Here is a 16,137-nt window from a genome sequence, read left to right on the forward strand (position 1 = left end):
TGACCTTGGTGTTTTGTAGAAAGAATTTAACAACAAACCAGAAAGACATTACACGGTGGTTGACATAGGTAAATGGACTGTTTGTTTAAGCAGTAGGCCTCGTCTTCCAGAGCACACAGCTCTCAAGCAATTAAACTCATGACCGCTATGTGACAGAGCAGAGTTCCCAAACCGCGGGTGATTTTATTTGGCCCCCAAAGTTTTCAGCAACAAATGTTTTTGTTGAAATTTCATTGTTGGACATAAAAGACTCAAATCAGCTCAAAGTGATTTAAATTTAGGAAATCTGATCCCAAGTATTCCCACGCATAAATAGAGAGACATACAGTATGTGATCGTATCCCAATGTAATAAAGGTTTGAAATGATTCTGTTTTTGTCAAATACTATCTGTTTGGGCTTCTTGCGGTCAATTTGCAGTGTCCTAATTATTTATAATTATGTTACACACCCCCTGCCCACCCGCGGCTGAATGTAGTTGGGGACTAGTGGTGCGCGGGCCAGCTGTTTGTTCATCCGCACCCACCTGCAATTGCTAATAACCCATCCACAACCGCCCGACTATATGTGATAAAGTTCAAATCTGAGGCCCGCACCCGACCCTAACCCGCAAATATAGAAAATGTCAAAGACGGCAGAACAATTTTTTGACAGGGGGTGCAGGACTTTTTGCCTAATTTAGATATGTTTTCTAAAGTTCTCTCTGTCATCTTTCGTGGAGCAAAGATGTTTAGGGACTGGAGAGAAAATACAATAACACAAAAAAAAGGTTAAGATTTTCTGTTCAAAATGTCCAGATGACATCAGTTTGACCGGTTGTAAGGAAATAGAAAGCTGTGAAAACGACCCAAGGTGTTTCTGATAAGATTTCAGTTCGGCTTCGATTAATATTTAGGTGGTTGAAATGCTATCAGCTTTTATGATGAAGACAGCACCTCGACAGATGACATCTAACTGAGCATTGCGTTCTCACAAGATGCAGAAATAAATAAATCATGTAACTCCACTCCTGTTCCCAAGTCCAAATTTTGCCTATATTTAGTATATCAAGAAATAATTCTGAAGGATTTCTTATTAAGGCTATATGAGAGGTTATTAGACCTAGAGTCAGTGTCCAGATTTCAGTTTCCATATAACCCATCTAAACAGTAGGCTACAGTTGCCTTGACGTGCCATAGACCTTTTTGAAGTCCCATTTTGTGACTGTCGAATTTGTATAGCGCCTCACAATCATCACACATAACAACATAACACTGCTACCATCCTCTTTTACCACTTCACAAAATCTTTCCCAAACATTACCTTTCTGGCCCTCCCTTCTCTTTACTTTTAGCTCTCCTTTCGCAGCTTTTGTCTTATTGAACTCAACTTCCACAATGACTTTTTTGCCTCCGTGGATTGACATTTTTCTGCCCGATCCCAAAATCATTATTTGGCGATTGACTGTGTAGGCTATTTGGCGCCGGTACAGTTAAGCCCTAAAGCTTAGGCTTATGCACTAATACCAGATAGCCTACAATAATGAAAGAAACAACTCAATGTAACATATAGATATAAATTGCACAAGAATAATATATTTATGTATTTTTTAAGGAATTGTTTCTCTATTTATTCTCTTTTTTTTAGGGGGTAAAATCAGCTTTAATATTGCAGATAGATTGTGGCTTCCATCAATGTAATTGTCTGCATCATTTCCATATATTCCTTCATTATGTTCCCCTAAACCTACCACCCCTCCCCTAACTGGAATAAACTAATGGACAACAACACTTTATTACACTTCCAGCTTATACTATATACATTTTAAGGACACAATGTATTTTACAATAGTTATCTTTTGTTTGTTTTTAATCCCATCCTTCAGCTACACTCAACACCTCCCATATATCTCTGAAGACCATCCAGTTTGATTTCTATTTTTGCCATACATTTGAAACTGTGCTGTTCCACAAAAGGTTCTGAACCTACATACATGTTACGGAGACAGTATATTTTACATTAGGTATTGTTTGTCTTTATTCAACCCGCCCGCCACCCACCCACCCGTCCTTCAGTCACACAATGACACTAAACCTGTCCGCCCCGTGGATATAACCGCGGGTTCTGAGTCAACCCGCGCATCACTATTGGGGACCCCTGCAGCAGAATGTCTAGAAGCCCAGAGTGTCACTGAGCACAAATTATGATTATGTGTCCTTGGCTTGTATGTGTAAAAGATGAGTACAATCTGTGCGTCAGTGAGAATGTTTGATATGCATCTGTAGGTGTGCTTGTGTCTGCAGTGTTTCCCCTTTATTCATTTAGCCGCGGATTGACTGACCATGTCTTAAAGTAATGATGGACTGTTGTTTCTCTTTGCTTATTTGAGCCGTTCTTGCCATAATATGGATTTGGTCTTTTGCCAAATAGGGCTAGCTTCTGTAAATAAATCAGCCGTTTCCAGCTACAATAGCCATTTACAACATTAACAATGTCTACACTGTATTTCTGATCAATTTGATGTTATTTTATTGGACAAAAAAAAATGTGCTTTATCTTTCGAAAACAAGGACATTTCTAAGTGACCCCAAACTTTTGAACGGTAGTGTATATATACAGTTGAAGTCGGAAGTTTACATTTTATTTTATTTTTTATTTAACCTTTATTTAACCAGGTAAGCCAGTTGAGAACAAGTTCTCATTTACAACTGCGACCTGGCCAAGATAAAGCAAAGCAGTGCGATAAAAACAACAACACAGAGTTACATATGGGGTAAAAAAAAACATAAAGTCAAAAATACAACAGAAAATATATATACAGTGTGTGCAAATGTAGCAAGTTATGGAGGTAAGGCAATAAATAGGCTATAGTGCAAATTATTTACAATTAGTATTAACACTGGAATGCTAGATGTGCAAGAGATTATGTGCAAATAGAGATACTGGGGTGCAAAAGAGCAAAATAAATAACAATATAGGGATGAGGTAGTTGGGTGGGCTAATTTCAGATGGGCTGTGTACAGGTGCAGTGATCGGTAAGGTGCTCTGACAATTGATGCTTAAAGTTAGTGAGGGAGATAAGAGTCTCCAGCTTCAGAGATTTTTGCAATTCGTTCCAGTCATTGGCAGCAGAGAACTGGAAGGAATGGCGGCCAAAGGAGGTGTTGGCTTTGGGAATGACCAGTGAGATATACCTGCTGGAGCGCAGACTACGGGTGAGTGCTGCTATGGTGACCAATGAGCTAAGATAAGGCGGGGATTTGCCTAGCAGTGATTTATAGATGGCCTGGAGCCAGTGGGTTTGACGACGAACATGTAGTGAGGACCAGCCAACAAGAGCGTACAGGTCACAGTGGTGGGTAGTGTATGGGGCTTTGGAGACAAAACGGATGGCACTGTGATAGACTACATCCAATTTGCTGAGTAGAGTGTTGGAGGCTATTTTGTAAATGACATCGCCGAAGTCAAGGATCGGTAGGATAGTCAGTTTTACAAGGGCATGTTTGGCAGCATGAGTGAAGGAGGCTTTGTTGCAAAATAGGAAGCCGATTCTAGATTTAACTTTGGATTGGAGATTCTTAATGTGAGTCTGGAAGGAGAGTTTACAGTCTAACCAGACACCTAGGTATTTGTAGTTGTCCACATACTCTAGGTCAGACCCGTCGAGAGTGGTGATTCTAGTCGGGTGGGCGGGTGCCAGCAGCGTTCGATTGAAAAGCATGCATTTACTTTTACTAGTGTTTAAGAGCAGTTGGAGGCTACGGAAGGAGTGTTGTATGGCATTGAAGCTCGTTTGGAGGTTTGTTAACACAGTGTCCAATGAAGGGCCAGATGTATACAAAATGGTGTCGTCTGCGTAGAGGTGGATCTGAGAGTCACCAGCAGCAAGAGCGACATCATTGATATACACAGAGAAAAGTGTCGGCACAAGAATTGAACCCTGTGGCACCCCCATAGAGACTGCCATAGGTACAGACAACAGGCCCTCCGATTTGACACATTGAACTCTATCTGAGAAGTAGTTGGTGAACCAGGCGAGGCAGTCATTTGAGAAACCAAGGCTATTTAGTCTGCCAATAAGAATGTGGTGGTTGACAGAGTCGAAAGCCTTGGCCAGGTCGGTGAAGACGGCTGCACAGTACTGTCTATTATCAATCACGGTTATAATATCGTTAACTTGAGCGTGGCTGAAGTGCACCCATGACCAGCTCGGAAACCGGATTGCATAGCGGAGAAGGTACGGTGGTATTCGAAATGGTCGGTGATCTGTTTGTTAACTTGGCTTTCAAATACTTTCGAAAGGCAGGGCAGGATGGATATAGGTCTGTAGCAGTTTGGATCTAGAGTGTCACCCCCTTTGAAGAGGGGGATGACCGCGGCAGCTTTCCAATCTCTGGGGATCTCAGACGTTACGAAAGAGAGGTTGAACAGACTAGTAATAGGGGTTGCGACAATTTCGGCGGCTAGTTTTAGAAAGAAAGGGTCCAGATTGTCTAGCCCAGCTGATTTGTAGGGGTCCAGATTTTGCAGCTCTTTCAGAACATCAGCTATCTGAATTTGGGTGAAGGAGAAGCGGGGGGGGCATGGGCAAGTTGCAGCGGAGGGTGCAGAGTTGGTGGCCGGGGTAGTGGTAGCCAGGTGGAAAGCATGGCCAGCCGTAGCAAAATGCTTGTTGAAATTCTCGATTATTGTAGATTTATCGGTGGTGATAGTGTTTCCTAGCCTCAGTGCAGTGGGCAGCTGGGAGGAAGTGCTCTTATTCTCCATGGACTTTACAGTGTCCCAAAACGTTTTGGAGTTAGTGCTACAGGATGCAAATTTCTGTTTGAAAAAGTTAGCCTTTGCTTTCCTGACTGCTTGTGTATATTGGTTCCTAACTTCCCTGAAAAGTTGCATATCGCGGGGGCTATTTGATGCTAATGCAGTACGCCACAGGATGTTTTTGTGCTGGTCAAGGGCAGTCAAGTCTGAGGAGAACCAGGGGCTATATCTGTTCTTAGTTCTGTATTTTTTGAATGGGGCATGTTTATTTAAGATTGAGAGGAAATTACTTTTAAGGAACAACCAGGCATCCTCTACTGACGGAATGAGATCTATATCCATCCAGGATACCTGGGCCAGGTCAATTAGGAAGGCCTGCTCGCTAAAGTGTTTTAGGGAGCGTTTGACAGTGATGAGGGGTGGTCGTTTGACCGCGGACCCGTTACGGACGCAGGCAATAAGGCAGTGATCGCTGAGATCCTGGTTGAAGACAGCTGAGGTGTATTTAGAGGGTAAGTTAGTCAGGATGATATCTATGAGGGTACCCATGTTTACGGATTTAGGGTTGTACCTGGTAGGTTCATTGATAATTTGCGTGAGATTGAGGGCATCTAGTTTGGATTGTAGGATGGCCGGGGTATTAAGCATATCCCAATTTAGGTCACCAAGCAGTACGAACTCTGAGGATAAATGGGGGGCAATCAATTCACATATGGTGTCCAGGGCACAGCTGGGGGCTGAGGGGGGTCTGTAGCAAGCAGCAACAGTGAGAGACTTATTTCTGGAAAGGTGGATTTTTAGAAGTAGAAGCTCAAACTGTTTGGGCACAGACCTGGATAGTATGATAGAGCTCTGCAGGCTATCTCTACAGTAGATTGCAACTCCACCCCCTTTGGCAGTTCTATCTAGACCAGGGGTGTCAAATGTCCGGCCCGCGGGCCGGATCAGGCCCGCAAATGGGTTTAATCCGGCCCGCGAGATGATTTTGTAAAGTATAAAAATGAGCTGCAATTTTTCAATAAAATAAACTGCTGTTCCAATTGTGTCCACTGGATGGCGCAATAGCAATTGTGTTAAGCAAGCAAAGTGTTTATACCGCAGTCCGGATGAGCTACTTTGTTTTGCCCGTGATATTTATTACGGCTTCTACTTTTAACATTATGTGCTTTGGCACCCTCACTGCCCCAATATGTCTCTGTCAAAAAAGAGAAAAGTGGACACAGAGTGCAAAGTGTTCCAAGAAAAATGGTCATCCTCCTATTTATTCACGGAATTGAATGGGAAAGCTGTATGTTTGGTGTGTTCACAGCATGTTGCAGTGCTGAAAGAATATAACCTTCGTCGCCACTATGTGAGTCTTCATGCCGACAAATATGACTTTCAAGGACAGCGGAGAAGAGAGAAGGTGAATGAACTGTTGGCGGGTCTGAAGAAACAGCAGTCTGTGTTTACTCACAGCCAAGACATCAGTGACGCTGCAGTGAAAGCTAGCTACCTCATTGCTAATGAAATCGCAGTGGCTTCAAAACCATTTAGTGAGGGTGAATTTGTAAAAACATGCATGATGACGGCAGCGGAGATTGTGTGCCCTGAAAAGCGCCAGGCTTTTGCAAATATCAGCCTGACAGGAAACACAGTTGCAGACAGGATTTCCGATCTTTCAGTGGATTTGGACAGCCAGTTGAAGCAAAAAGTAAAGTCATTTATTGTGTTTTCGGTTGCAATTGATGAAAGCACGGACATTACAGATGTTGCACAACTGGCCATTTTTTCATCCGCGGAGTTGATGACACATTGACCGTCACCGAGGAGTTCGTGGAGTTGGTGTCGATGACAGATACAACGACGGCAGCTGATATTTTCACCGCACTCGTCGGCGCGCTGGACAGGGTCGGAGTGGACTGGTCCCGCGCTGTCAGCCTGGCTACAGATGGTGCGCCCTCAATGATCGGGAAAAAAGCAGGCGTTGTGACAAAGTTCAATCTGCAAATGGAGGACGTGATTTTTGGACTTTTCACTGTATTTTGCACCAGGAGGCTTTGTGTTGCAAGTCATAAAGATGGATAATGTCATGAAGGTGGTCATCCAAACTGTTAATTTCATCCGATCCAGAAGCCTGAATCACCGTCAGTTTGACAGCCTTCTCAGAGAGAAAGACCACATCTATGGCCTGCCATGCCACACTGAGGTAAGATGGTTAAGCCGAGGTGCTGTGCTGAGGCGTTTCTTTGATTTACGAGAAGAAATTGAACAGTTCATGGAAGAAAAGGGCAAACCAGTGTTAGAATTTCATTCCGCAGAATGGATGCAGGACCTTTCATTTATGGTGGATGTTACAGAGCACCCGAATAACTTGAACAAACAGCTGCAAGGGCGCAACAAAGTTGTCACACAGTATTATGACAGCATACGTTCTTTCAAGTTGAAGCTGTCATTGTGGGAGACGCAACTCGCCGGTGGTGATGCAGCTCACTTCCCCTGTCTGAAAAATGTGTGCGCGACCCAACATGTGGCAGACATGAAGCGGTTCAAAGATAAAATAACGGGACTGTTACGGGAGTTTGAGCAACGCTTTCAGATTTTTGGTGAACTGGAGAAAGACTTCAACGTTTTTTGCTCGCCATTCACCGTGAATCCCTCTGATATGCCCGTCAGCATCCAACTTGAAATAATAGACTTGCAGTGTGACTCGGATTTGAAGGGCAAATTTGCCGCAGCTGGCTTGGACACATTTTATCAGAATCTCTTGCCAGGTTACCCCAACTTGACAGCCCTTGCTGCAAAACGGTTGTGCATGTTTGGAACCACATATCTTTGTGAGCAAGTTCTCTGTAATGAGCATAAATAAAACAAAGCTGCGCACAAGCACTTGAATCACATCCTGAAGTTGGCTGTCACTCAGGATGTGACGCCTGATATTGATGCGCTGGTGAAAGCTAAAAGATGCCAGGTATCAGTAGTCAAATAAACTATGCAACCCCACTTAAAGTGCTGCATGAGACACCCTGATATAGTTCTGTGATATACTTCTGTGAATCACTGAGGCATTGTGTGTTTGTGTGTTCTTTGTCCTCAGAATTTTCAAATAACTTGAGGTGTTTTATGATTAATAGTGATGTTGTGTTTTTGGACACACTGTCCTCAGGCTCCAGCTTTATGTTTTTATCTTGATGTGCTATTGTTTTTAATTGTTTTTATTTTATTTGTATATTTAACATATTCTTGACTCTGTGGTTCTTGCACTTGTTTGGGGAACAGGATTTCATTATTTTTATCTACATTTCTGTCTGAGAAATGACACCCTGATATAGTTCTGTGAAACAGTTCTGTGAATCACTGAGGCATTGTGTGTTTGTGTGTTCTTTTTCTTTAGAATTTTCAAATAAACTTGAGGTGTTTTATGATTAATAGTGATGTTGGGCTTGTACTATTTTGGACACACTGTCCTCAGGCTCCAGCTTTATGTTTTATGTTGATCGTATTAAAACAAAGAAAACAATCTGAAGTTGTTGTTTTTAAGTTATATATACCATGATTTTACCGGTCCGGCCCACTTGGGAATAGAATTTCCTCCATGTGGCCCCTGAGCTAAAATGAGTTTGACACCCCTGATCTAGACGGAAAATGTTATAGTTGGGGATGGAAATTTCAGAATTTTTGTGGCCTTCCTAAGCCAGGATTCAGACACTGCTAGAACATCAACCTTAGCCAAATACATTTAAACTTAGTTTTTCACAATTCCTGACATTTAACCCTAGTAAAAATTCCCTGTTTTAGGTCAGTTAGGATCACCACTTTATTTTAAGAATGTGAAATGTCAGAATAATAGTAGAGAGAATGATTTATTTCAGCTTTTATTTATTTCATCACATTCCCAGTGGGTCAGAAGTTTACATACACTCAATTAGTATTTGGTAGCATTGCCTTTAAATTGTTTAACTTGGGTCAAACGTTTCGGGTAGCCTTTCACAAGCTTCCCACAATAAGTTGGGTGAATTTTGGCCCATTCCTCCTGACAGAGCTGGTGTAACTGAGTCAGGTTTGTAGGCCTCCTTGCTCGCACACGCTTTTTCAGTTCTGCCCACACAATTTCTATAGGATTGAGGTCAGGGCTTTGTGATGGCCACTCCAATGCCTTGACTGTTGTCCTTAAGCCATTTTCCCACAACTTTGGAAGTATGCTTGGGGTCATTGTCCATTTGGAAGACCCATTTGCGACCAAGCTTTAACTTCCTGACTGATGTCTTGAGATGTTGCTTCAATATATCCACATAATTTTCCTTCCTCATGATGCCATCTATTTTGTGAAGTGCACCAGTACCTCCTGCAGCAAAGCACCCCCACAGCATTATGCTGCCACCCCCGTGCTTCACGGTTGGGACGGTGTTCTTCGGCTTGCAAGATTCCCCCTTTTTCCTCCAAACATAACGATAGTCATTATGGCCAAACAGTTCTATTTTTGTTTCATCAAACCAGAGGACATTTCTCCAAAAACTACAATATTTGTCCCCATGTGCAGTTGCAAACCGTAGTCTGGCTTTTTTATGGCGGTTTTGGAGCAGTGGCTTCTTCCTTGCTGAGCGGCCTTTCAGGTTATCACGGTTGGGACGGTGTTCTTCGGCTTGCAAGATTCCCCCTTTTTCCTCCAAACATAACGATAGTCATTATGGCCAAACAGTTCTATTTTTGTTTCATCAAACCAGAGGACATTTCTCCAAAAACTACAATCTTTGTCCCCATGTGCAGTTGCAAACCGTAGTCTGGCTTTTTTATGGCGGTTTTGGAGCAGTGGCTTCTTCCTTGCTGAGCGGCCTTTCAGGTTATGTCGATATAGGACTTGTTTTACTGTGGATATAGATACTTTTTGTACCAGTTTCCTCCAGCATCTTCACAAGGTCCTTTGCTGTTGTTCTGGGATTGATTTGCACTTTTCGCACCAAATTACGTTCATCTCTAGGAGACAGAACGCGTCTCCTTCCTGAGCGGTATGACGGCTGCGTGGTCCCATGGTGGTTATACTTGCGTACTATTGTTTGTACAGATGAACGTGGTACCGTCAGGCGTTTGGAAATTGCTCCCAATGATGAACCAGACTTGTGGAGGTCTACACATTTTTCTGAGGTCTTGGCTGATTACTTTTGATTTTCCCATGATGTCAAGCAAAGAGGCACTGAGTTTGAAGGTAGGCCTTGAAATACATCCACAGGTATACCTCCAATTGACTCAAATAATGTCAATTAGCCTATCAGAAGCTTCTAAAGCCATGACATCATTTTCTGGAATTTTCCAAGCTGTTTAAAGGCACAGTCAACTTAGTGTAGGTAAACTTGTGACCCACTGGAATTGTGATACAGTTAATTATAAGTGAAATAATCTGTCTGTAAACAATTGTTGGAAAAATTACTTGCGTCATGCACAAAGTAGACCTCCTAACCGACTTGCCAAAACTATAATTTGTTAACAAGAAATTTGTGGAGTGGTTGAAAAACGAGTTTTAATGACTCCAACCTAAGTGTATGTAAACTTCCGACTTCAACTGTATGTGTGTGTGATAGAGATATATATATCAATCTGTCTGTCACACACACATATATACATATATATTTCTGCAAAGACGTGCTTTTAAATGGATGGATGTTGGCTAAACCCCGTGATGGTGCCCACAGCGACTAGCAGTGTTGTGGTTACTGCTGCACAGTGCGGGGGACTGGGTTTGTACGGTTGATTAGTGACCCCTTGTCTAACCAGGCTGAAGAAAACAAGAAAATTGCATTCTTCTTTATCTGCACTTGGGAAACTGAAGATTGGTACTATTGTCATCCTTTTCATGTCTAGTCTTGAAAACATCTCATTACTGATGATTGCTGATTGATTTAAAAAAAGTTAGTATTTTGAAGGGACCCTGAATTATTATTATTATTATTATTATTATTATTATTATTATTATTATGTGACATTCCAATAGTGATACTGGCTATTCATTGGGGATATCGCAATCATGGAAACTGTAGTTAATAAGTATGAAATATGTATGCAAACTGCGCAATGACTTCTGTTTACTACTAGCGATTCATTGCGGAAGGAACAGAGATCACCTGTGACACCTGCGCACGGGACAATAAACAGCAAAGTGATTTATCAGAGTCCAAGGCCAATAATCTTCATAACAGATTCATTAACAACCAGTCAGTAGGCAATACAATATGTCTCAGATGCTTTTGAATCTTATGATTCTAGCATTTCAAATTTAAACAAGTTTGTAATCATAAATATCCAACCAAACACATCCTATGGAATTGTGTGATATATTGTCCAAACTCCATTGATCAACCACATCAATGTCTGGTTTGCTGACAAGTATTCGCTCATTATGTGGTGTGCTGGGTACAGTCACAACATTGCCTAATCCGACCTCATCGTAATAATAGAATTCGTACAAATAATAGAATGTGGTAAAACATTGATCACCAACACATGCCTTTCTCACACCAATCCACATTTGACACTTGCTCATTCACTGGCTAGATAACTGGCTGGCCAACTAGTTAGCGATCTAGTTAGTTTGCAAACTGGCGCAGACGAGATAATTACAACATCATAACTTGCTGACAAGACAATTAGCAGGCTAATTTAGCCATGATTAGCAAGTAGGGGTTGGAGACTTCGATAACTCATACAATAGTTACATAGCTAACTGTTTTGTGTTGGCAACTAGCTAGCTAATTTTGCAAGCAACGCACCTTGCTCTTCACCTCCACGGCGCTCAGAGTTCGGTTGGTCGGCACTCGGTGGTTCTTGTTCATCTTTCGCTAGCAGGACCGCCACAGTACACACTCGCCCTCGCGGGGCTGCCCTCGTCTGCTTCGCACTGCCCTATATCCCAAATGATATCAACACAGGTATTCCAGTTAGCTGTGTGTCCTTATAAGATACTTAAATTCCCTCGTTTGGATTGTCCTCCTCCTAGAATGCGACAACGCCTGCCAACCAACCTGCCTTAAACTTATCTTATCATACTCGTCGTCACATCGCCAGCTAACCACTTCACTGCTGTCCTGTGTGTGACGCTTTCACGCTCCCAGGAAACTGCTCCTGCCTGGAGCCTCGTTCCCAACACACGCACTCCCGCTAGTGTCAGAATCAAGTAAAACTTATCTTGATTACTTTTTAGGTGCTGTACAATTATTTTTCTAATATGACGCAACCGAAAAGTCAATAAATGTTTGTATTTTGTCCACATAATCTTGTCTACTTTTTTTTCTTCTGTATATGTGCATGTCCTATTTTGTGAATACATGTCTAAAATGCCTTATAAAATGGTTGTAAAGTATTTAAAGCACAAAGAAAGTCAAGCATAAGGAATGCGCTAGGTTTTCTGTCACTATCGTCAACATCACATATAAACCTTTACAATTCACCTTGGGCAAAGTGACGTCCGCTCCGAGTCCTTTCCCGAACTCCTGTATGTTGTTAAATTGCGCCATCTGTTGTTAGCGCAGACAGTTTCCCTCAAAAGATAGAATTCAGCGAAATACAATGAAATAACATTTTATTTGTCACATGCTTCGTAAACAACAGGTGTAGACTAACAGTGAAATGCTTATTTACGGGTCCTTTTCCAACAACGCAGAGTTAAAGATACAGATAAAAAAGATCGAATAAAAATAGAAATAGTGACACGACAAATAAATACAGACTGAATAACATAACAACAAGAGTAAAAATACCATGGATATATACAGGGAGTAGAATATAACATGGATATATACAGGAAGTAGAAAATAACATGGCTATATACAGGAAGTAGAATATACCATGGCTATATACAGGAAGTAGAATATAACATGGCTATATACAGGGAGTAGAATATAAGATGGCTATAAACAGGGAGTAGAATATAACATGGATATATACAGGGAGTAGAATATAACATGGCTATATACAGGGAGTAGAATATAATATGGCTATATACAGGGAGTAGAAAATAACATGGCTATATACAGGGAGTAGAATATAACATGGCTATATACAGGGAGTAGAATATAACATGGCTATATACAGGAAGTAGAATATAACATGGCTATATACAGGGAGTAGAATATAACATGGATATATACAGGGAGTATAATATAACATGGCTATATACAGGGAGTAGAATATAACATGGATATATACAGGGAGTAGAATATAACATGGATATATACAGGGAGTAGAATATAACATGGCTATATACAGGGAGTAGAATATAACATGGCTATATACAGGGAGTAGAATATAACATGGCTATATACAGGAAGTAGAATATAACATGGCTATATACAGGGAGTATAATATAACATGGCTATATACAGGGAGTAGAATATAACATGGCTATATACAGGAAGTAGAATATAACATGGCTATATACAGGGAGTAGAATATAACATGGCTATATACAGGGAGTAGAATATAACATGGCTATATACAGGGAGTAGAAAATAACATGGATATATACAGGGAGTAGAATATAACATGGCTATATACAGGGAGTAGAATATAACATGGATATATACAGGGAGTAGAATATAACATGGCTATATACAGGGAGTAGAATATAACATGGCTATGTACAGGGAGTAGAATATAACATGGCTATATACAGGAAGTAGAATATAACATGGCTATATACAGGGAGTAGAATATAACATGGCTATATACAGGGAGTAGAATATAACATGGCTATATACAGGAAGTAGAATATAACATGGCTATATACAGGGAGTAGAATATAACATGGCTATATACAGGGAGTAGAATATAACATGGCTATATACAGGAAGTAGAATATAACATGGCTATATACAGGAAGTAGAATATAACATGGCTATATACAGGGAGTAGAATATAACATGGCTATATACAGGGAGTACCAGTACCAATTTGCAAGTTAAATTTGACATACAAAATGTGTATGTCAACCAGTAGCATAGTCAGCAATTCGTTGGTAGGTGGGCCTGCTGAAATTTGGTGGGGGGGCCAAAAAAATAAAAAAAATAAAACAATTGTTTTGGGAAAACAGCAAACTTCCTGCAATGGGGCAAAGATAAAAATTTGCAGATTTATAGCAAATCTCACGATATTCTAGACATTTTGACCTGAGGCCAATAGTTTTTGTCTGCAGTTTTTAAGCAAAAATATAGGTGCTGAGAAACATTTGTGCATTTTTTAAGCTAATTAAAGCTACAAATATAGGTGGGTTGACTGTGATAATATAGGTGGGTTGACTGTGATAATATAGGTGGGTTGACTGTGATAATATAGGTGGGTTGACTGTGATAATATAGGTGGGTTGACTGTGATAATATAGGTGGGTTGACTGTGATAATATAGGTGGGTTGACTGTGATAACATAGGTGGGTTGACTGTGATAACATAGGTGGGTTGACTGTGATAATATAGGTGGGTTGACTGTGATAATATAGGTGGGTTGACTGTGATAATATAGGTGGGTTGACTGTGATAATATAGGTGGGTTGACTGTGATAATATAGGTGGGTTGACTGTGATAACATAGGTGGGTTGACTGTGATAACATAGGTGGGTTGACTGTGATAATATAGGTGGGTTGACTGTGATAATATAGGTGGGTTGACTGTGATAACATAGGTGGGTTGACTGTGATAACATAGGTGGGTTGACTGTGATAATATAGGTGGGTTGACTGTGATAATATAGGTGGGTTGACTGTGATAATATAGGTGGGTTGACTGTGATAATATAGGTGGGTTGACTGTGATAACATAGGTGGGTTGACTGTGATAACATAGGTGGGTTGACTGTGATAACATAGGTGGGTTGACTGTGATAACATAGGTGGGTTGACTGTGATAATATAGGTGGGTTGACTGTGATAACATAGGTGGGTTGACTGTGCTAATATAGGTGGGTTGACTGTGATAACATAGGTGTGTTGACTGTGATAACATAGGTGGGTTGACTGTTATAACATAGGTGGGTTGACTGCGATAACATAGGTGGGTTGACTGTGATAATATAGGTGGGTTGACTGTGATAACATAGGTGGGTTGACTGTGATAATATAGGTGGGTTGACTGTGATAACATAGGTGTGTTGACTGTGATAACATAGGTGGGTTGACTGTAATAATATAGGTGGGTTGACTGTGATAATATAGGTGGGTTGACTGCAATAACATAGGTGGGTTGACTGTGATAATATAGGTGGGTTGACTGTGATAACATAGGTGGGTTGACTGTGATAATATAGGTGGGTTGACTGTGATAACATAGGTGGGTTGACTGTGATAACATAGGTGGGTTGACTGTGATAACATAGGTGGGTTGACTGTGATAACATAGGTGGGTTGACTGTGATAACATAGGTGGATTGACTGTGATAACATAGGTGGGTTGACTGTGATAACATAGGTGGGTTGACACTTGTTTGCTAAATGAACAAATTAAGTAGGCAGTGTCATGGTGCATATAGCCATAGAAGCCCAGTGACATAGGCCTCAATGCAGTCATATTCGTGGCTTATTGGGGGTGTGGCTTTCAGTTAGTTATTTTTTGCCACCCATCCCATGAGAATGAGTCATTCCAGTGCACTGCTTGTATGTATTCTATCTGATGGTGTTTGCATGTTTAGGTAAAAAGACAAATAATGTCCCTTTTGGAACATTGACAATTAGAGACCATTAAAACATTGATTTTTTTTGCTCAATCTGATTGGGATGTCAACATCAATTTATATGAAGCATCCCAAAATATTTATGAATAATCTGGTGTTTTTTTTATACTGTGGTTTGACACATTGATGACAGATGGTATTGTTCCCTTCCACCCTCTTGGTGCAATATTTCCATTGAGCGCTTCACAGTTGGCTATTTCATAGGTCGTTGCCTCTAAAGCTCCTGTTGAATATGATGTGCTCTAGTCAATGGCTCCACTGCCCCTGTCCCAGGAGTTTGTATTTTCTTCACAAGATCACAGTTTGGTCAACAAATTGGACAACAGCCACGCCACGATGAGACCATTGATCCTTCAATATGAAATCACCCTTGCCGAAATAGATTTAATACAGGCAGGTAAAAACTCATCCCAAATACTGTGCTGACTGTCCCTAACCTTTGGCACTCTTTGTTGACTCCATGCTTGCAGTGTGTTGTGTTTAACACTAGAGACAGTACAGAGACAAGAGCCAGTCTCTAACTCCAGGGGGCGCCAGGAGGAGCTTCAATTCCTCACTGCCTCACTCTATTCCCCTCCCCCTCTTCTCCCCCCCTCTCTGTCTCCCTTTCTTCTTTCACTCCCTTCCCTCCTCACCTCCCCCTCATCTTCCCTCCCTCCCCTCATTCCCTCCCTCCCTTCTCCCTCGTGCTCCCTCCCTCCTTTTCTCT

General features: G+C 41.3%; 1 protein-coding gene across 1 annotated transcript in view; it reads right to left on the bottom strand.

The window, feature by feature from the left end:
- LOC311149769 (partitioning defective 6 homolog beta-like) overlaps positions 1 to 11,798 on the bottom strand; it is a 48,126-nt gene extending 36,328 nt beyond the window's left edge. The window contains exon 1 of the mRNA XM_084186994.1: positions 11,480 to 11,798. Within this exon, the coding sequence (XP_084043120.1) occupies positions 11,480 to 11,542 (63 nt within the window). The 5' untranslated portion in view covers positions 11,543 to 11,798. The remainder of the gene's footprint in view (positions 1 to 11,479) is intronic.
- Between the last annotated feature and the right edge of the window lie 4,339 nt (positions 11,799 to 16,137).

The sequence above is a fragment of the Coregonus lavaretus genome, assembly GCF_964263955.1.
Source record: "Coregonus lavaretus genome assembly, chromosome: 22".
Taxonomy (NCBI): domain Eukaryota; kingdom Metazoa; phylum Chordata; class Actinopteri; order Salmoniformes; family Salmonidae; genus Coregonus; species Coregonus lavaretus.